Source organism: Hylobates moloch, unplaced genomic scaffold (genome assembly GCF_009828535.3).
Source record: "Hylobates moloch isolate HMO894 unplaced genomic scaffold, HMol_V3 SCAFFOLD_18, whole genome shotgun sequence".
Classification (NCBI taxonomy): Eukaryota; Metazoa; Chordata; class Mammalia; order Primates; family Hylobatidae; genus Hylobates; species Hylobates moloch.
Window position 1 is genome coordinate 56357039 of NW_026652293.1, and position 20986 is coordinate 56378024.

At 38.2% G+C, this 20986-nt stretch overlaps 2 protein-coding genes across 9 annotated transcripts in view; both read left to right on the forward strand.

Annotated features, from left to right (window-relative positions):
- The window catches only part of BROX (BRO1 domain and CAAX motif containing), a 29696-nt gene extending 17246 nt beyond the window's left edge, over positions 1 to 12450 (forward strand). For 5 of the 6 annotated variants that reach the window (XM_032137377.2, XM_032137380.2, XM_032137376.2 and 2 more), the window contains 3 exons: positions 260 to 410; positions 1576 to 1735; positions 2692 to 5249. In XM_032137377.2, the coding sequence (XP_031993268.1) occupies positions 260 to 410; positions 1576 to 1735; positions 2692 to 2778 (398 nt within the window). In that variant the 3' untranslated portion in view covers positions 2779 to 5249. Of the gene's footprint in view, positions 1 to 259; positions 411 to 1575; positions 1736 to 2691; positions 5250 to 12268 lie in introns of those variants that run through there. The other variant, XR_009210935.1, reaches the window with a different exon arrangement.
- Positions 7079 to 20728, forward strand: FAM177B (family with sequence similarity 177 member B). Of its 3 annotated transcripts, none has more exons than XM_058430962.1 (6): positions 7079 to 7381; positions 7963 to 8080; positions 16240 to 16428; positions 16721 to 16787; positions 19178 to 19275; positions 19634 to 20728. In XM_058430962.1, the coding sequence occupies exons 3-6, from the start codon at positions 16255 to 16257 to the stop codon at positions 19769 to 19771; spliced, it is 477 nt and encodes a 158-aa protein (XP_058286945.1). In that variant the 5' UTR covers positions 7079 to 7381; positions 7963 to 8080; positions 16240 to 16254; the 3' UTR covers positions 19772 to 20728. The 3 variants fall into 3 exon arrangements, with proteins under 3 accessions (XP_058286945.1, XP_031993275.1, XP_031993276.1); XM_032137384.2 differs by having other exon boundaries at positions 7937 to 8080; positions 19634 to 20523; XM_032137385.1 differs by lacking the exons at positions 7079 to 7381; positions 7963 to 8080 and adding an exon at positions 9401 to 9720 and having other exon boundaries at positions 19634 to 20523.
- Positions 20729 to 20986: the final 258 nt, after the last annotated feature.

Sequence of the window (20986 nt, forward strand, 5' to 3'; positions counted from 1 at the left end):
TATGTGCTTAAAGAGATTTTGGCTGAGTTCATGAAAGGGAAATGGGAATGGGTGACATAATTGGAGAAAAGAAAAAAATGTTTCAATAACCTAGAACCTGTAGAAAATACACACCTTCTACTTACAGTATTATTATTGGTATTGCTATTATATTAGGTAAAGAGCAGTAAATGTCTTACCACCTCCAGTTTAAAGCCTTGTAGGGATAAATAGGCAGTGTTAATTATAATCAAAAGACTTATATCTCTTTCACATGCAGTGTATGCAAAGGCAGAAGCACTGTGTAAAGAATATGGAGAAACCAAAGGACCTGGACCAACAGTCAAACCTTCAGGACATCTGTTCTTTAGGAAACTTGGAAACCTTGTGAAGAACACCCTAGAAAAATGTCAGAGAGAAAATGGATTTATGTGAGTACAGTTTAATATTATTTTAGTAATATTAATATGTTGATTTATAATTATATTAAAATATTAATATTTTAGTAATATCATTTCTGTTAGTCTCTATTCCCAAAAGTTTTATGTTGAATAGCACTCATGGGCTAGGCGTGGTGACTCACAACTGTAATCCCAGCACTCTGGGAGGCCAAGGAGGGTGAATCCCTTAAGCCCAGGAGTTTGAGACCAGCCTGGGCAACATGGCAAAAACCTGTCTCTACAGAAAATACAAATAAATTAGCTGGGCATGGTGGCACACGCCTGTAAATCCAAGCTACTCAGGAGGATGAGGTGGGAGAATCATCTGAGGCTGGGAAGTCAAGGCTGCACTGAGCCATGATTAAGTCACTGCACTCCCGCCTAGGCAAGAGTGAGACACTGTCTCAAATATATATAGTATTTACATTTCACGTTAATTTTCTCTTTAAATTGGTGATAAATTTCAATTGTGTAGGGCCTGTTATTCTACTTAGGATGATAATATATAAAAGCAGACTTTAAAATTAAAACATGAGTTGTTAACATAGAGTTCACTTCATTAGGACTGATTTTCTCTTAACTCTGTTTCCCTGCCATTCTTCCTCCATATGTTTTAAATACATCTTCTCAACCTCCTTTGCATATTCATCTCACTCTGGTTTCAGCTACCTACAAAGAAGGAAAATAAATTTTCTCTCCAGTTTTTCTTGTTTTTTTTCAAGAGGTTTTCCATTATTAAATCAGTGCTGTTCAAACTGTAGATCACCATCTGTGTAGGTGGGTAGACTCAATCTCGTTCCTGCTTTTATCTCCTTACATTCTTCCCCTTATATTCTTCATCTAGTCATACTGAGCTTTTCACTTCCTTAAACATGCCTAGTTCACCTTTAATCACTTCCTTTGGAAAGAGTCACTGAACTTAATTCTGGGTTAATTCCCCTTGTCTGCATTCTCATGGCACTCTACATCCATGGTAGCTCCAATTACATTGCATTGTAATTGACAAAAGTTTCTTGACTTTTTCACTTTCCTACATGAGGCAGAAAAACCTCTCATCCATCATTAAATTGTCATTGTCCCAAACAGGACCTTGAACATATTAGGCACTCAAATAATGAACAAATGAATGAATTGCTATTTAAATTATTTTTTGCAGTTACTTTCAAAAAATTCCAACAGAAGCCCCACAGCTGGAACTCAAAGCAAATTATGGTCTCGTAGAGCCTATACCTTTCGAATTTCCTCCTACAAGCGCTCAGTGGACACCAGAAACATTGGCTGCATTTGATCTCACCAAAAGACCCAAGGATGACAGTGTATGAGATTTTTTTCCCCTCTCATTCACAAAAGTTTAAAAGAAAATTCAGAGTTAGCATTTTGATATTTTTCTCTAAGTAGATACATATCTTTGTCTAAATGTTAAGTTAGCTAGTTATAGTGCTTAGTGTAATCTGCGGTAGAACATTCTCAGAGATAAGACCTCTAGGCCTTAAATGTCTTCTGATTGTCTACATAATGGCATTCTTTTCAACACATTATCTTGCCTCTTTACAACTTGTCAGCGCCTCCTTAAGAAGAATGTGGGAGAAAAGATCATCCATGTTTATACTGCTATAGCAATACTCTGTTTTTGTTTTAGCAAATTGCAGAGCATTTGCAGATTTGGCCTAATTTCAGTATTCTGTGAATCCAGGGGCAAAATAAGAATGCTTTTATTTATTGGTATCTAAGTACATCTTGGTGTTCTAAATCAAATAGTAAATTAAGTGGAAATTTTGAGGTCTAACTACCAAAAGACTAGGGATCTGTGACAAATGAATAGGAATTATTTTACAGCCATTGCTCCTTTCTTGAGATTGAGTTGTGTTTATATAATTTCCTTTCCATATTAAAATTTATTCCTTAAAATAACTATCTTTATATTCTGTTCAGCTATAAAATAATGCCCTAAGAGATAGCCTGTTGCTGTCATAAGTTATGTCTAAGCTTTAGGGTTCTACAGGTATAGATAGATCACTTAGAAAAAAGTGTGGAGTAGGAGTACCATTAGCTTGGTTTTTGCCTGCCAAACTAGGTTTTCATCTCTACTGAAATGTTGTTTTCTGATTATATCTTAAAATGAATTGGTCTATAGTTTCTGGAAATAGCTTTGCCAGTATCCGTGTTATGTAATTTAATATAGCATCTTTTAAAAGTCTGAAGTGGAAAAGATTTAGTGTTTGTTTTCTCAATCTTAGTTTATGTACTTAAACTGTGGTTTTTTTCTCCCTAGACTAAAGCCAAACCAGAAGAAGAAGTGAAACCTGTGAAAGAACCAGACATCAAACCTCAAAAGGACACTGGGTGCTACATCTCCTAAAATACTCCTAAAATACAATTTGCACTTAGAATTTCTCTAGCAGTAGATAAGATAAACCACAGAATTTCAGTTCTTATTTCTCAAAATGATTTCTCTGAAGCTTGTAGAATAACTATTACATTCAGAGGGTTATCTGCCTTCAGCTTACTTGTTCTTGATTTTTTAAACAGTGGAGATGTTTCTTGCTTTGTTTTCAGACTCTCCTTTTTAATCAGGACAACATTTGAAAGATTTTATTGTGCCTCTAAAGGGTATATTTGGGGGTTGGATCTTTTTGTTAAACTCTGGATAGTAATAAGTTTCAGGTCAGTATAGGCCCAACTCATGTGGTTTCAGGTATGTTTTTCTTTTTTCTTTTTCTTTTTTTTTTTTTGAGGCGGAGTCTCCCTCTGTTGCCCAGGCTGGAGTGCAGTGGCACAATTTCAGCTCACTGCAACCCTGCATCTCCTGAATTAAAGTGATTCTCCTGCCTCAGCCTCCCGAGTAGCTGGGATTACAGGCACGCACCACTACACCCAGATAATTTTTGTATTTTTGTATTTTTAATAGAGACGTGATTTCTCCATGTTGGCCAGGCTGGTCTCGAACTCCTGACCTCAGCTGATCTGCCCGCCTTGGCTTCCCAAAGTGCTGGGATTACAGGTGTGAGCCACTGCACCTGGCCTCAGGTATGTTTTTCTATCTACACACAAAAAATTTATTTTCCTTCCTCTTAATACCAGAAGAATGACAGGAATCAGTTTTTAACAGAGATAGTTTTTCCATTTCTCCATTGTGTTAATCAGAGCACAGACTTACATTCTCAGTCATTTATCTTTTCTGGTGGGGAATAAAAAGTCACTTATAGTTAAAGATCAGAAAATTATCACACCAAATCCTTTACATATGTTAGAATCAATAATTTACTCAAAAATCAGTTTTTATAGGTATGTTGGCACCTTATCCAAGAGCTTATCCCTGTTCCAGTACCCCTGTGCTTCGTTCAGTATCAGTAACCCTGCAATGATTTTTACAAATATCTTTTTCTAGTGGGTTTTTTACTTAGAGGAAAGAACGTTGTAATAGCTCTTAATGTTTATATATAAGAGAAGACAGAATGGAAAATGTTTTTTGAAGTCAAATATTGCATGATGTAAAGGAAAAACTTTAAACTTGAATGAGTAGGTTGTCCTGAATTACATTGATAACTCTCTACTTCTTTATTAAAGAAGTTATGGTAAGATGTCTTTGTTACCTGATTTCAGTGTACATTGTTTTTATGTGGTTTTCTGATAATGTCCTGTCAGAATTGTATTGGTTTAGGCCAAAGGCCACAGCAAAAACATAGAGAACACATATAGATACAATATGATCTTAAAAATAGATTGTAGCATTTTAAACAGTTTAGTAATTTGGGGAATAGTGGATGCATAATACTTTAACAGAAGTCACACATCTGTAGGTTTATCTTTTGATTATTCTCCTGGGGCATTAGATAATTTTTCTATTATAAGTGACAGATTGACTCACTTAATATAAATAAGTAGCATACACTAAAAGCTTACTATGTGCCAGATACTGTGCTGGACACTTACATAGATAAGCCATTGAATCCACACAGCAGCCCTGTGAGAAATAAGTAGAATCTGCATAAAGTGTTGAAATAGGAATATACATTTCATTATGAAAAATGAATAGATTATGCCTATCTGAATCAATATTGTATTCAAATAAGTGATTACCTAAATCATATATCATAGTTTACCCTCCTTAAAAAAAGCTACATAAATTCAGTGGGGTTTTTTTCTTAACATACAGAAGTACTAAATACTGCTTGCAGTATAATATTAACATTGGAAGCTGCAGTTTCCAGAATAAGTGGAGTAATAACTAAACAGACATTTAATTTTATTTCAATATCTATGGAAAAAACACTTTATTAAGTCTCCCTGTATTTTATGTTGTCTTTATTACAGAATCACTTGTCTGTTTGTTGTGTGCCACTTACAAAACTTTAAACAGTACTTGATGCCAGCTCTTTACTCTCTGGCTGTGGGACCTGTTTCTCTTAGGTACTTGTGCTTATTAATCTACTTACTAAATTTTCACATTGACATTTTTGGGGATGATACTACCATATATGAAATGGAAAATGTAATATGCTCAGTGCTTCTGTAAAATGCAGCAATACTGGTATTACTTTACATCAGTAGGCATCTTTGACATGAGCATATAAATATTTTGTTGACTCAGCAAAGGTGACACTTTGTGACTAAAGTATCCCATTATATATAATGTTTTTTGAAATGTTGGAAATTTTGGGGAATTATCAAATGTATAGAAGTTACATAAAGGTTATAGAGAGGTGTAACTATTTGTTAACTATTACATGGATTTCATACTAGGCAGTGACAACTAACATGTTACTTCAGCTAAAAGTGTATAATGGGTTGTCTTTTTATTTATGAAAATAAAATTAATTTTACTTACAATTTCATTGAGATCTTTTGTTTTTTTGACAAATATTTTTACACTTACTAAGCCAGTAACAGTTAAAACAGTACAAAATTATTCTTCACAGTAATGTTTTAAAATGACAGATAACCAGGCATGGTGGCTTACGCCTATAATCCCAGCGCTTTAGGAGGCTGGGGTGGGAGGATTGCTTGAGCCCAGGACTTGAGACCAGGCTGGACAATGTGGTGAAACCCTGTCTCTGCAAAAAATAAAAAATTAGCTGGGTATGGTGGCACCTGGAATGAACCACAGTCATGCCACTGCACTCCAGCCTGGGCGACACAGTGAGGCCCTGTCTCAAAAAAAAAAAAAAAATGACAGATACATTTGCATCAATTGTTTTACGCTTCATGGGTTCGTTAAATAATCAACGCTCCTTGACATGTTCAGTTTCTACTTATGTTTATTGGCACCTATCACTTCTTAATCTCAAAGGATTTTGATTGGCCTGTTTATGTCTCATGCTTAGTAATATCCAACATGATGCAGTATTTGTTCTATGGTATGCTAAGCTAAAGAGTTTATCATTGTCGCTGTACAATAATCTGTAGGAAACTTTATTCCTTGCAAACTTGAGGCAGCACTTTTAGCGTTGAATAAATGCATGCAAAAATAATACCATATTCGGAATTCTTTTAGAATTAGAGTACTCATGCTTTAGAAAATACTGCGTTTCTTATCTCTTAATGTGTGTAAAATAAATCGAATGTCACTTTGGGTTACCATAAGTTTGTATCTAAAGATTTTATTTGACATTGAATAATTTGCTTAAAATTTAAATTTTTATTTAAGAATGTTACAGTAATAAAAGGATCAAAATAGTTAATCTGGAAGGGGAGTTGACAAATTATAAAATGGAAAACTATATTTGATTGTGCATATCCAAAAAGCCAGAGCTATCACTTCACAATTTAATGTATCTAATGCCTGTGATTTGCTTGAGGTCGGTAGAAGCTTATATAGTCACTTTCAGAGCACTCCCCTGAGAAAATGTCAAGACTTGAATTTGCTTCTCTAATGCAGAGCTTCTCAAGTAGTTTGTCTCAAGCTATTGATCGAAGCCTTCTGGGTGGCTAGCTGGGCAGCATTTAAGGTGGCTGGAGCTCCCAGGCTGGTCGCCTTCAGAATTCCAAACAAATAATTTTCTCTATCTGCCATGATGTAAAAAATGTTGCGAAACACCACAGTGGGACAGGCATGCAGGCAGTGGGGTGCGTGTATGTGATTTGATACTGAAAATAAGGATACAAAAATCTTGCCAGGTGATGCTCCTGTAATTCTCAAGGAACGGCAGCGATTTGTTATTTCACATTTTTCCTCACCCTACCCTTGCCCCCGACACACACACTGCAAGTCACTGATTGGAGCAGGCCAGTTCCCTCAGGCGAAGGGACCTAGAGAAAAGTCAAGTGAATATTGCGCTGTAAATCTCTGCATCTGAGGTGCACAGTGGGGCTTTGGTTCTCTCCTCTCACCAGGGGTTTGACCTTTCAACCACCTCAGAAAAAAGGAAAGGTGGAAGCAGGAAGGGAGACTAGCAGCTCCGGGCAAGCAACGCTAGTTAGCTCCAGCGTAATGACCCAACATCAGTTCTTAGCTGAATTTTAACAGTCCATTTGAAAACATTTTCGACATAAAAGAAAATGGGAAGAACTCTAGAAAATTTTTAAGTGTTACATACTTAAAATCGTATATTTATTTATTGAAGTTAAATGCCAAGATGTAGAACTAGTGTGTTATTTTCTTGGTACAGATTACAATGCTGTGTTTCAGTGAAGGAGCTAATTAAAATGAAATGATCAGTAGATGGATGTAATCAGAAAAATATTAAATGAAGATAGTAATTTCTAAAGCAGGAACTAAACAACAGTTACAAGTCTGTTCTTATTTTTCCAATCTGTTATATAACTCCTCCCACCCATTAACCGTAACGAAATGTATGATTCATTTGTTAAACAAATACTGAGTTCCAGCTATGTGTAAGGCATTGTAGGGGCAGAAGATACAGCAGTGAACATAACCGGTAAAACCCTCCCCCTCTGCCAAGGGGCGGGACAGGGAGGAAAGGGAAGACAGAGACAGGTGGAATATGGAGTGTTCAGTGTTGGTAAGTGCTAAGGAGAAAAAATGAAACAGGAGGTAAGATGCAGAGGGTGGTGGTGAAGGCAATGGCAGGTTGCCTTGAAAGTGGAGCTCAGCGTAGTCTCCATTTGAGTTAAAGACTGGAAATAAGCAAGGAAACAGTCTAAGGAAAGAAAGGCTAATAGGGCAGCCAGCACAGAGCTCTCTGCAGAGAGAGAGGGCGGACCTGTGTGGTCAAGGAATTGCAGTAAGAAGGCCCGTGTGGTTAGAGTGATGTCAGTGGAGGGAGAGTAGTACAAGATGGCGTCAGAAAGCTCATAGGGGTTAGATATACAGCCTTGTAGGCCATTGTGAGGACTTTGGCTTTTACTCTAGGTGAGACAGGAACCCACTGGAGAGTTTTAAGCAAAGACATGACATGATCTCACTTAGGATTTAACAATTCTGGCTCCTTTTCGAGCGTAGGCTGGAGGGGGCCAATTAGGAGGCTGCTGCAATAATCTAGGTGAGAGACGATGGCAAGGGTGAGAGATGATAGACCAGGGAGGTGGCAGTGGAATAATGAAAAGTATGATTCCAGAAATATCCAAGAGAATTTCCTGGCAGATTTGACGTGAGGTGTGATTAAAGAAGAACCAAGAATGACTTTAGTGTTGTTGGCCTGAGCAACTGGAAGAATAGAGTTGCCATTTATTGAGATGAGAAGGCTGCCAGACGAGTAGAGGTAAATGTGTGAGTTACAATCGTGTGTGTGTGTGGATAGTATTGAAAGCCGTAAGGCCAAAGGAGATCATCAAGAAAGCAGATAGAAAAGAGAAGAGGTCCAATCACTGAGCCCTGGGGTAATACAATATTTAAAAGGTCAGAGAGATTATATGTCCCGTTAATTACATTATATACTACTTAGGAACTATCCTTCATAGTCTATATTTGGGGTTTTTAAGAAACAAAAGGTAGAGGTGCTCCCAAGAATTAAACTGAACCAGGTGCGGTGGCTCATGCCTGTAATCCCAGCACTTTGGGAGGCTGAGGCAGGAGGATCGCTTGAGTCCAGAAGTTCAAGGTCAGCCTGGGCAATATAGGGAGACTCCATCTCTACAAAAACTACAAAAAAAAAAAAAAAAAAAAAAAAAAAGGGCGTGGTGTGGGAGGTTGAGGTTTCACCACTGCACTCCAGCCTGGGCAAAAGCAAGACTGTCTCAAAAAAAAGAAAAAAAAAATTAAACCGAAGCCAAAAGAAGATCATTTACAAAATACTCACATCTAGGTGTGAAGCTGGCAGTGCTCCCAAGGTTTTTGTAAATAAGTTGATTCCAAACTGTTCACTACTGAGACCCCTCTGTGTGACATGTACCGATTACAAAGATGAATTTTGCATAGCATATTCTAAAATGACCATTAGGTGGCAGAAAAACATTCACTAAACCAACTGTGAAATAGCTAGTGCTCGCTCTTGTGCTCATTCACAGTCTCGCTCTCCACTCCCCCCCAACCTCCGAAAGAGCCCTCTGAACTTAAAGATGTGTATGGCTATTAATGCACAACACCATAATCATGAAGAACAAAGACTGGTATTTTCTTCAGAGAGCCAACAGATATCATCAGTCTGTAAGATAATAGAGGCAAGCCAGGTGTACAGGGGATGAGGGTGTGCGCATGTTTCATTTGGTTTGGAAATGTATGAATTTGGACAGTCTTAAGAGGAGTAAATTGACTATAATGAGACTATTAGGCCTTATTTTTAAACTTGATATTTAAGCTTTTTAGCTTGGGGCAGTGTGAAGAAGTGTTTAGAAAGTAGAAGCAAGAAAGCCTCTTGGAAAAAAAATAGACAAGATGTCTTACAACTAGCCTGATGTTTAAGCTTTCTGCAATACACCAAATCCCTAAATCACAAGTCTCTGTTTCAGTTTCAAAGTTTCCTCTTTTCTCACTCTCTTTAGGGCACTGGTCCCCAAACTTGCCTGAACATTGGGGTGACCTGGGCAGCTTCAAAATATACTAGTGCCTGAGTTCCACCCACAGAGATTGTGATTTAAGTGGTCTTAGGTGTGGCCTGTCTTTGAAATGATTTAAAAGACCCCCAGATGATTCTCATAACAAAATAATTTTGAGAGCCACTGGGCTTAGCTAATATTGGATGTATAAATATAGACCTTCCCACAACTCAAACACGTTCCACCCTGTAAGACACGCAAGAGAACACTTCCACGTCAGCATATCCAAGTGCACTGTATGGCCTCAGCCTACAGAACCCTTAACTCTTAAATTTATCATCTATTGAACAATTTCTAACATCAAATTTTGTACTACTTTCAACACCAAACATCACTAATTAATGAAAGAAAAATACAGAGGAATTATGTAAGTTACTTTTTGAAAATGTTTTATTTTCTTTTGCTTGTTGTTGCAGAATGTGTTTTGTTTCTTATGGCACTGATAGTATTTATTTGTGCAATAGTATTATGCTTAACATATTGTTGGTCTTTCATTCCAAATTAAAATGGGTATTTTTTGCTGTTCTTTAGCATCAGAAACTAAATGATAATACCTCTTCCTACTTCTTACTGAGGTTTTTCTATGATACACCATTGCTAAGTCAGGGGAAACCATGTGTACCATTCAGAGGTCCCCAAACAGGGCAGATACCATATCACCTTGCTGTGGGTGACAAACGTAACCTTTGGCAGATCTTTTGCAACTCTGACCTTTGACAAAGGCATTAAACTCAGCATTGTAGCAACAAGATTTGGTGATTTATTTGTATATATATAAGCATGTGCAGATATGAATATATATGTGTGTATTCAATCGTGTTTGCATTGCCCATAAAATATTTTTAAAATTCGATCTGCTAGTCTTCATTTTAATGGATGACTGACAATCCATTTGCATTTATTATGATTATTGACTTACTTGGAATTAATGGTAATATTTTATTTAGTGTGTCTTTTGATCATGATTTTTCTTTACTGTTTCTTCTCTCTTGCCTTCTTTCATAGTGTTTCTTTTCTTTTTTATTTTCTTCTGCTGGTTTTGAAGCTATACATTGTAATTCCATTATTTGTCTAGTTACCTTTCAATTTTTAATATGCATACTTAACAACGTATCTTATCCAGCCTATCCCAAAACAATACTTAGAAGTCAGCTCATATTTTTTGTTATTATCTAATACTTAATACTGTTTTGTCTTTATACTGTCCCCACCAAAATAGTGCTTTTGGTTTTTGTTTTGTTTTGTTTCTTGAGACGGAGTCTCACTCTGTCACTCAGGCTGGAGTGCAGTGGCGTGATCTCAGCTCACTGCAAGCTCAGCCTCCTAGGTTCACGCCACTCTCCTGCCTCAGCCTCCCGAGTAGCTGGGACTACAGGCGCCCGCCACCACACCCAGCTAATTTTTTGTATTTTTAGTAGGGACAGAGTTTCCCCGTGTTAGCCAGGATGGTCTTGATCTCCTGACCTTGTGATCTGCCCGTCTCAGCCTCCCAAAGTGCTGGGATTACAGGCGTGAGCCACCGCGCCCAGGTTTGTTATCCTGTTTACTAATGCTTTTACTTATATTTATTGCATCTTACTTTTTCTTTTCTTTTTTTTTTTTGAGACAGAGTCTTAATCTGTCACCCAGGCTGGAGTGCACTGGAATAATCTCAACTCACTGCAACCTCCGCCTCCTGGGTTCAAGCGATCCTCCCACCTCAGACTCCTGAGTAGCAGGGACTACAGGCACAGGCCACCACGTCCGGCTAATTTTTTTGTTTTTTTTTTTAGTACAGACGGGTTTTCGCCATGTTGGCCAGGATGATATTGAACTCCTGGCCTCAAGTGGTCCACCAGCCTTGCCCTCCCAAAGTGCTGGGATTATAGGCATGAGCCACTATGCCTGGGACATCTTACTTTTTCTTACCTCTGGGTTTAGTTTTCTTCTTCTTGACATAGAATTTCCTATTATTAATCTTTCAATAAAGATGCAGGAATGGTTAATGCTCAGTTTTTATAGGTCTGAATATATCATTACATTACTCCCACTTACTGTTTATCTGGATATTGAATTCTCTGCTTTTTTTTTTTTTTTGAGATGGCATCTTCTCTGTCGCCCAGGCTAGAGTGCAGTGGCACAATCGCTGCTCACTGCAACCTCATCTCAAACTCCCAGACTCAAGCAAGTCTGTCACCTCAGTCTCCCAAGTAGCTGGAACAACAGGCATGCACCACCTTGCTCAACTTTCTGCCTGCCTGCCTGCCTGCCTGCCTTCCTTCCTTCCTTCCTTCCTTCCTTCCTTCCTTCCTTCCTTCCTTCTTCCTTCCTTCCTTCCTTCCTTCCTTCCTTCCTTCCTTCCTTCCTTTCTCTCTTTTCTTTCTTTCATAGAGACAAGGTCTCACAATGTTGCCCAGGCTGGTCTCAAACTCATAGCCTCAAGTGAGCCTCTAACTTCAACCTCCGAAAGTGCTAGGATTATAGGTGTGAGCCACAGCCCTCATCCTGTATTCACTTCTGAAACTCCTATTAGACGTACTGAACTTTCTCATCTATCCTTTATATCACCTAACTTTTCTTTCATATTAAATATATATCTCTTTTTTCTCACCCACACTCCAACATAAATTATACCATATTGTCTGTTGCTTGAGCTATTTTGTAATAATTAAACTTTGATGTTGAGAAATTACAACTATTATTGTACACTTCATTGCAACTTGAAATTCATGGTCTTAAAGTGAGATTTGAATTTCTATTGAGCGCCTTTAAAAAAGTAATACCAAACCGTAAAGTTAAAATTGATGTATATTGAGTCATATCTAAAACCAGGCATAAACGTAAATTGTATTTCCTGTTTTAATTTCAGAGGAACTACTGTTTGGGAAAGCCATTATTAGGTAAATGTTTTGAAAATTACTGTTTCTCATTTTCAGTCATACCCTAATGATCCCAGCAAGATAATGTCCTGTCTTCTAAGATGTGCATCAAGCCTGGTACATACTGAAAATCCTATAAGGTCCTGGATAATTTTTGTTTGATTATTCATTGAAGAAACATTTATTTTCCAATTGTGTGAAGTTTTTGATTGTTAATAAAAGAATCTGTGAACCATCAAAAGAAAAAAAATTATACTATATTGTGAGAGCTTTTCTCAGATTTCTTCGTATGCTTAATCAATATCCAACCTACCACTATGCGACGATATTTTTTTTCTGCAACTTGTTCTTTTTCAAGTCAGCCTTCTTTTGGGATATTATATTTTGCTTCTTTTATCTTTTTGAATACAAAAGTAATTGCGGTTTTTCCATGACTTTTAATGGCAAAAAATGGAATTCCTTTTGCACCAACCTAACATCAAGCACACTAACTTTAATGTTTCCTGTTGTCCTATCATTCCTGATTCTCAGGTGAGGACTCACCCAGTTTTCTCATCAGCTGAACCTTCCTCCAGGTGCCTAGTTTCTTCATGTAGTTTGTAAGTTTTTACAATAAGCACATCCTCAGCAGGCATTTGTTGGGTTTGTTTTTGTTTTGGTTTTGGTTTTTTGAGACAGTGTCTCACTCTGTCGCCCAGGCTGGAGTGCAATGGCATGATCTCGGCTCACTGCAACCTCCGCCTCTTGGGATCAAGCAATTCTAGTGCCTCAGCCTCCCGAGTAGCTGGGATTATAGGCTCCTGCCACCATGCCTGGCTAATTTTTGTATTTTTTGTGGAGACAGGGTTTCACCATGTTGGCCAGGCTGGTCTGGAACTCCTGACCTCATGCGATCCGCCTGCCTTGCCCTCCCAAAGTGCTGGCATTACAGGCGTGAGCCACCATGCCCCGCCAGGAATTGTTTTTAGTGGAGATTCAGTATACCCTGTCTTGTTGAATTATTCCTCCAAGGTGACTTTGTACTTGGTGTCTGACAGAGTTCAGTGGATTACACTGCCTTTAGTTCACTCAGCTTCATCTTAGGTTTTCACAGCATATGAGGACTATGAATTTGGGCCACACACCAGCATGTGGTACTGGCGGGGGTTTCCAATATTTTTTAGGTGACTATTTCTACCCTTGTTGCTAGGAGATAGCAAATTACTTTGCTACTTTTGCAAGCCAGGGGGTAGATTTTCCTGTCCATATTTTATAGATAAGATAGTATTTTATTATCTCAGTTTTATGCAGGTGGCTTCATTTCAGCTCTCCACACTCATGGGATCTGAGATTTGGACTCTCCTCTCTCTATTGGTATTAAAACTCTGGCTCCAAGGCCTATATCTGGTTCTGAACCCCCCAGCAACCATCTCGGCTTCAGCTCATACTTACAGTTTTGTTCTTTCTCTTATTCTGACATCTAGGCTGGCTGACTTTCTTTCAACCTACTGCCCCTCCCTCTCTCATCTCTATCCCTAGGTCTCTCTCTCTTTTTTCTACTTCCTTAGTGTACTTATGATATAATGTTTTCATTTAATTCCATCCAGCATTTCTGTGTATCTGGAATAGGAAGAATTATTCTACATCAGTTCAGCCATATTTGTTGATATAATCTTAAAGTATCTTAAATATTAATTAAAACAATATAAGGCCAGGTGTGGTGGCTCACGCCTGTAATCCCAGGACTTTGAGAGGCCGAGGCGGGTGGATCACCTGAGGTCAGGAGTTTGAGATCAGCCTGGCCAACATGGTGAAACTCCATCTCTACTAAATATACAAAAAATTAGCAGGGGGTGGTTGATGGGTGCCTGTAGTCCCACCTATTCAGGAGGCTGAGGCAGGTGAATCACTTGAACCTGGAAGGCAGAGGTTGCAGTGAGCCGAGATCATGCCATTGTACTCCAGCCTGGGCAACAAGAGTGAAACTCCGTCCCAAAAAAAGAAAAAAAAGCAACAATACATGTGTACGTATGCTCACAACATTGGAATACTGCCTGACATATACACTGCTCAGTAAATTATAGGTACTTAATAATAGCCAGCTTTTATTAAACACTTACCATTTGCTAAGAATTGTTCTAACTTCTTTGTGTGTCTTTACTCATTTACTCTTCATAACAATTTTATAAGTTTGGCGCTTTATCATTTCATGCTATTATTTTATAGATAAGAAAACCAAGACACCAGGATATTAAATAATAGGATTTTAAATCTAGGAAGTCTGTCTCCAGAGCTTTCCAGCTTTATTAAGATATACCTTAAATACAATAAAATGAACTAATTTTAAGTGTAGAATTTGATTCATTTTGACAAATTATACGGTCAAGTAACTGACATTATGATCATGATATCTATTAGAACATTTCCATCACCCCAAAAAGCTCCCTTTGTCACTTTGTAGTTAATCTTAACCCCCTACCCACTCTCCTGAAGCAAACAGTGATCTGTTTTTTACTATAATTTTGCCTTTTCTAAATTTCTACATGAATGGAATTATATACTATGCAGTGCCTGGCTTCTTTTGCTTAGCATAATACATTTGAGAGTCACAGTGTTGCAAATATTCATTATTACTTTTAATTGCTGAAGAATATTCCATTAAATATATGGACCACATTTTGTTTATCCATCATCAGTGGATAGACATTGAGTTGACTCCAGTTTGGGGTGTTCACAAAAAAAACTGCTACGAATATTCCCATACAAATCTTTAGGGAGACATACGTTTTCATTTCTCTTGGATAAACATCTAGATGTGAAATTACAAGATTTTATGTTTAACTTTTAAGAGACCAGGCGTAGTGGCTCACATCTGTAATCTCAGCACTTTGGGAGGCCAAGGTGGGAGGATTTTTTGAGCTCAGGAGTTCGAGACCAGCCTAGGTAACATATTGAGACCCCATCTCTACAAAAAAAAATTTTTTTTAATTAGCCAGGCTTGGTGGCATGCACCTGTGGTCCCAGCTACTCAGGAGGTTGAGGCAGGAAGATTGCTTAAGCCTGGGAGGTGAGGGCTGCAGTGAGCTATGATGGCACCACTGCATTCCAGCCTGGGTGACAGAGCAAGACTCTGTCTCTGCACCCCCCCCAAAAAAATTTTAGGCCAGGCACGGCGGCTCTTGCCTATAATCCCAGCACTTTGGAAGGCCAAGGTGGGTGGATTACTCAACATCAGGAGTTTGAGACCAGCCTGACCAACATGGTGAAACCCTGTCTCTACTAAAAATACAAAAAATTATCCAGGCGGTGTTTGTAATCCCAGCTGCTCGGGAGGCTGAGGCAGGAGAATTGCTTGAACCCAGGAGGCGGAGGTTGCAGTGAGCTGAGATCACGCCATTGCACTCCAGCCTGGGCAACAAGAGCAAAAGTCTGTTTCAAAAAAAAAAAGAAAATTAGCCATTACAGTGGATATGTTATGATATCTCATTATGATTTTAATTTGCATTTCCCAAATGACTAATGACATTCATCATCTGTATATCTTTGGTAAAATCTCTACTCAAATATTTTGCCCATATTTTAATTGAGTTATTTGCCTTTTACCTATTGAATTGTAATCGCTCTTTACATGTTCTGAAAATAAGTCCTTTACCAAATATATACTTTGCACATGTTTTCTCCTGTCTGTGTGAAGTCTGTACTCTTAACCATTTCCTACATTGCTTCTCAATATTTATTGAAATAATTGAGAAACTTCTGCAGGGCAGTGACCCCTTCCTCCTAGCAATTGTGTGTTTTGACGTTAACAAAAGGTAAGAAAACACTGTTGACACTTTTGTTTGAAGACTGAAAGTTCACGTTTTCGCTATTTATCAAATCTCTTCCATTTTGGTACAGAATAGAACAGTCCTTTTTTGGATTTGAAAAATCGATGAGGTCACAAGTGTGATTACCTCTGAATTCTCTGTCTTTACTATCCATTGAAAATAACTAGATAACTCTCAGCTCTGGGTAACTTGCCCTAAGGTGCCCTGTTTTTAATTTTCTAGTTGTTTTGTTTCATTATGGAGATAGATGGTTTCCAGCAGTTAGACCTAGAGAAGAGTGTACCTTCCAAAAAGACTACTCCTAAAAGGATTATCCATTTTGTTGATGGAGACATCATGGAAGAATATAGCACAGAGGAGGAGGAGGAAGAGGAAAAAGAGGAGCAGAGCACAAATTCAACACTTAACCCTGTAAGCTTAGTATCTCAATATTAGGGAACATGGTGGGGGAGGTGGTGAATGAACGAGAGATTGAGCCAGACAAGGTTTATAGAAAGAATAGCTTTAAGCTAAGTCCTTGGTCTCCTTTTTTGCTTTCTAGATCCATGCGTAGGCAACTTATAATTTTAATCATCTTAGTCTCTTCATCTGTGAGAGAGAAGATGGAACATATATAGAGCATTTTGAAATCTCTACATTAAAACAAATCTACAGTCAACATTCCTCTTATTAATTACTCTATCTTGATTTCTCCTTTTTTCAGTCTAAACTTTCCTGGGGGCCCTACGTACGATTTTGGGCGGGACGAATAGCAAGCACCTCATTTTCTAGTAAGTACTGCTAAGGTTATTTTTTTCTATGCTAAACAAATATATATATATCGATAGGCCCTCAGAGTTATGTGGGACTTCCAAATTGTGTAAGCCACTCCATCGCATCCTGAGTAAGTGAGATCTGGGCTAAGCTTTCATTCCCAAAGGCACAGAATCTCGCATCCTCAGGCAGACCCTTCATCTTTTACCAACTCTCATCAGGAAATTCTTATCTCAGCCCAAATTTTATCTACTTCTAAAGTTCCTACTTATCTTTCTTAGAACCATACAAAACTAGTCTGGATGCCTCTTCCATAGGACAGAGGGCAATATTTGAGGGCAATGATCAGTCCTCCCTGAGTTGACTCTTCTCCTGAATAAACTTCCAAGTTAAAAAAAAATTATTGTTGTATGACACAGTTCTAAGTTTCTAACTTCCCTCATCATAACTGCTTTATTATAAACATGAACTTTATTGATCCCTCCTAGGGGCATAATGAATGGGCTAAGTAAATATTTATAACAACTAAAATACTAAATCTTATTTTGCTTGACTTTCACCAATTTTTTTAAGACATATTGACAACATCTAATTACTCATTTCCTTCTAACTTGCACATCTTGTGAATATGATAGGAAGGCAAACTACTTTAAGAGTCTGAGAAAATAGAAATTATATTAATAGCTCTTAGAAATTGATCTCCATTCATTCATTTAAAAAACATTAGTAAGTGTCTACTATATGCTCAGCACTGTGCTGCACCCTGGGACACAAAGATGAATGACAAGTCTCTGCTTTCAAGGGGCTCAATATTCAGTGAACCGTATAGACCAGCAAACATGGTCATAATTATAGTTTGTTGTCACAATTGCCAGGGTAGGAAGTGCATAGGGATTCTGACCTGGAAGACTCGGGCATGCTGACATATGGAGGAGACACCTTAAGAGAGCTATGAAAGTGTGGCTGGCTAAGGCTAGCTTGAGGACCATGAAAGTGACCAGGGAGTCTTTAGATTACAGTAAAAAGTAAAGATGGGGTGATTTAGGCAGATGGTATGAACCTCCAAGAAATAAGTGCTTTTTTACACAAGCGCAGAGGGTTAGTGATTTGGAAGTTTCATTGAAAATCCCAGTGAATACCAACCCTACCCTGACCATAATAAGTTAACAGAAAAAAAAATGCTGTTTTCCAGAGAGCTCTCTACACTTTGGTTAAGGCAAAAGGGTTTGAAAAGATATGTTTTAGAGGGAGGGAATTGGAGAAGATTAGGTCAGATAAAAGAAGCAAAACTCAATATGGGATTGAGAGTATGGAGAAGAAGAGTGATTTGTATGTTGGGTTTTGATTTAAGATTGCAGGGATAGGGTGCATGGTGAGCCTAGCTTCCTTGTGAGTTCCAAACAGAACTGCAGTGGTAAAATGCTCCTGACTGGGGCTTCAAGATTGTAGTGGAGGCATAAAGATGCTAGCAGTCAGTGCTGTGGTCTGTCTACACAGAGATTTTGTTTGAATGGAGTTGGACCCCAAATGACACTGGTAATTAATTTTTTCAATTTAAAATTCTAGTAGATCATAAACAGGAAAGCTTCCTAAGATTTATTTTAATATTTTTTTAAAAAGTTATCTTCTACACATGTACTAGGCAGTGCAGCAAATAAACAGGACAAAGAGATAGTATATTAATGAAAAGATAAGACATATTTAAAAACAGCATCATTCTGATGCCCTATATGAGCAATATCCCAAGAGGTAGAATGAGTCAGAGGAATCAGAAAGTCCTATAGTTGAGGGGTAAGAGAAGGCTGTCGGCAATCCTCTAATTGTAAAGGAAAACTTTCCTAGGAGACATCTTTAGGAAACCACTCATTATTCATGCTACGCCTTTATCCTTGACTAACAATCCCAGTGCTGAGCCTGCAGGCCACCTTGCTACTGAAGGCACACAAGGAAGGCCTTAAACGATTTCTGAGGAGTCTGTCTGGATGCATGGAAGAATTCCTGATGTGGGTCTTGGTAACACTGGGTTGAGTTTGGGTTTAACTTGAAACGTACTTGGAGTGGATGTTTAGCCAGTATGCATGGGGATAATGAGCAGTACCTGTTCTGATTGCTCAGGACCCATGCTATACCTGTTGTTAAAGTATATTGAAAATCTCTCCTGATATATACATCTGGAAAAAATAGTTTATATATAATCCCATATAAAGATAGAAGATTTGACAAATTTCCTTTGAATCCTAGAATTTTTGAGAGGCCAAGGCAATTGAAATGTTTTGTCGGCCTTGAAGTTAATAGTAATAGTGATCTATTACTATGCTATCGGAGTAGTTTAAACTCTGGGCATCTCAACTGATGCGAAGCTTTAGTTAGTAATTCAGTTTATGCAAGTGCTCGTTCTTTCTTTTAGCATGTGAATTCCTTGGTGGAAGATTTGCTGTCTTCTTCGGTCTTACTCAACCCAAATATCAGTATGTGTTAAACGAGTTCTATAGGATACAAAACAAGGTATGTGACACTCTGATGGAGACAAGGGGCCTGAGATGGGAATATTGGTTGCTCCAACTTTAGGCCGGTATAGAAAAGCATTTTTCCCACCTGGTCCTATGTACTATAATTTCACCAAGCTCCCATAGTCATACTGACTTATTTTTCTAGTTCTGCTCACCCCGGGACACCTCTTCATATTTGCCTCATTCCTGCGAAGTTAGGATGTCATGAGCTGTGTTGTGGAAGAAGGTAGTTGGGTGTGAAGGCTCAGATTGCTTCAAGTAGAAGCTTCTTACATGGGCATTATATACAAGAGGGAGAGTTTGGAGGTCTTTGTTTGTACAGTTAAACATTTTCTTATATCTCTCCAAAACAGAAAAGTGACAACAAAAGGGAAGGGAATGGATCGAAGGCCCAGGCAGCTGAGGTTCCTAATGAAAAGTGTCACTTGGAGTCTGGGGTCCGAGAGTATGGAACCGTACAACAGGACACAGCAGAGGCCATTTCCCAGTGAAGCACCTCATCCAGGGAGGGTCTGGTGGAACATCCTAGCTCATGGTGGCAGCAAAGACTACAGTTTCTCTGGATCTCTGTTCCTTGGCCATTGATTACCATGGCAACAACACCAGAGGTAGCACTTCTGAGCCAGATCTGATCCTCATCTCCGTGTGACTTAGTCTCAAGCATCCAGGAATTATAAGCAATGATGAGAGTGATTTTGGACACTTTCTCAGAATAATTTTTATATGCAAGCCACCCCACCTCAACTCCACCCCTGTGATACAAGTCCCATGAGTACTGACATTTGCACAGTAGCATAAATGCCTTAAGGAACTTTGGGACTGGGAGTTTTTGGCTGAAATCCTCTGTCATGGGACAAGGGTACGGTAAAGAAGCTCTATTCCTCAGAAGAAAATGTGGGCACCACAAAGTCTAAATAAATCCCCTTTCACGGTTTGATATAGGTGTTTACTTCCAACAACCACCCTGGCTTAGTTGGGGATTGTTTTACAGTAAGTAAACATTGCTAAGAACTCTGTTATAAGATCATTATCAAGATCTTTAAGAATTAGGTACATCCCTCCAAATTAAAACAATCGATAAATAATATAAGCTCTAGAAAAAATATTTTTAATGGATTATTTTCTTATTTATTTGTCAAGAAATTTTCAAAACCTGGAAAGATCAAACATGGAAATCATTGTTAGATAACACAGGGTGTGCTGGCCAAAGTAACTGTGATACATTAATAGCAAAAACCAAACCAAAAAAAAAAAAACAACAAAAGAAAAACACAGGGCCTGCAGTAGTAAGACATGAGTTCCAGTTTCACTTCTCCCGTTTACTAGCTGTGTGATTTGAGGTGTCTAGATTTCTGAGCTCCAGTCTACTTTGTAAAATATGGGTGACTTGACTTTGCTTGTTATTGTTATACAGAATTATGAGAAATAATAATTTATTGTTGTTTTAAGCTTTGGAGTGGTTTGTTATGCAGCCATATATAACTGAAATTATAGCTCTAAGAGAAAAGGAAGTTGGAATTAATTTAATATGAAATCAAAGACAGAAGTAGGCCTGGAGCATAAGGGGTTGTGAGTTGAATATAGTAGGATAGGATAGATTATGCTGCACAGACACCTCCAAAATCTCGGTGTCCTAAAACAAGAAAGTTTATTTCTTTCTCCTGAGAAGTCCACTGTCAGTTTAGGTGGCTTCCCAGACAGGTGTT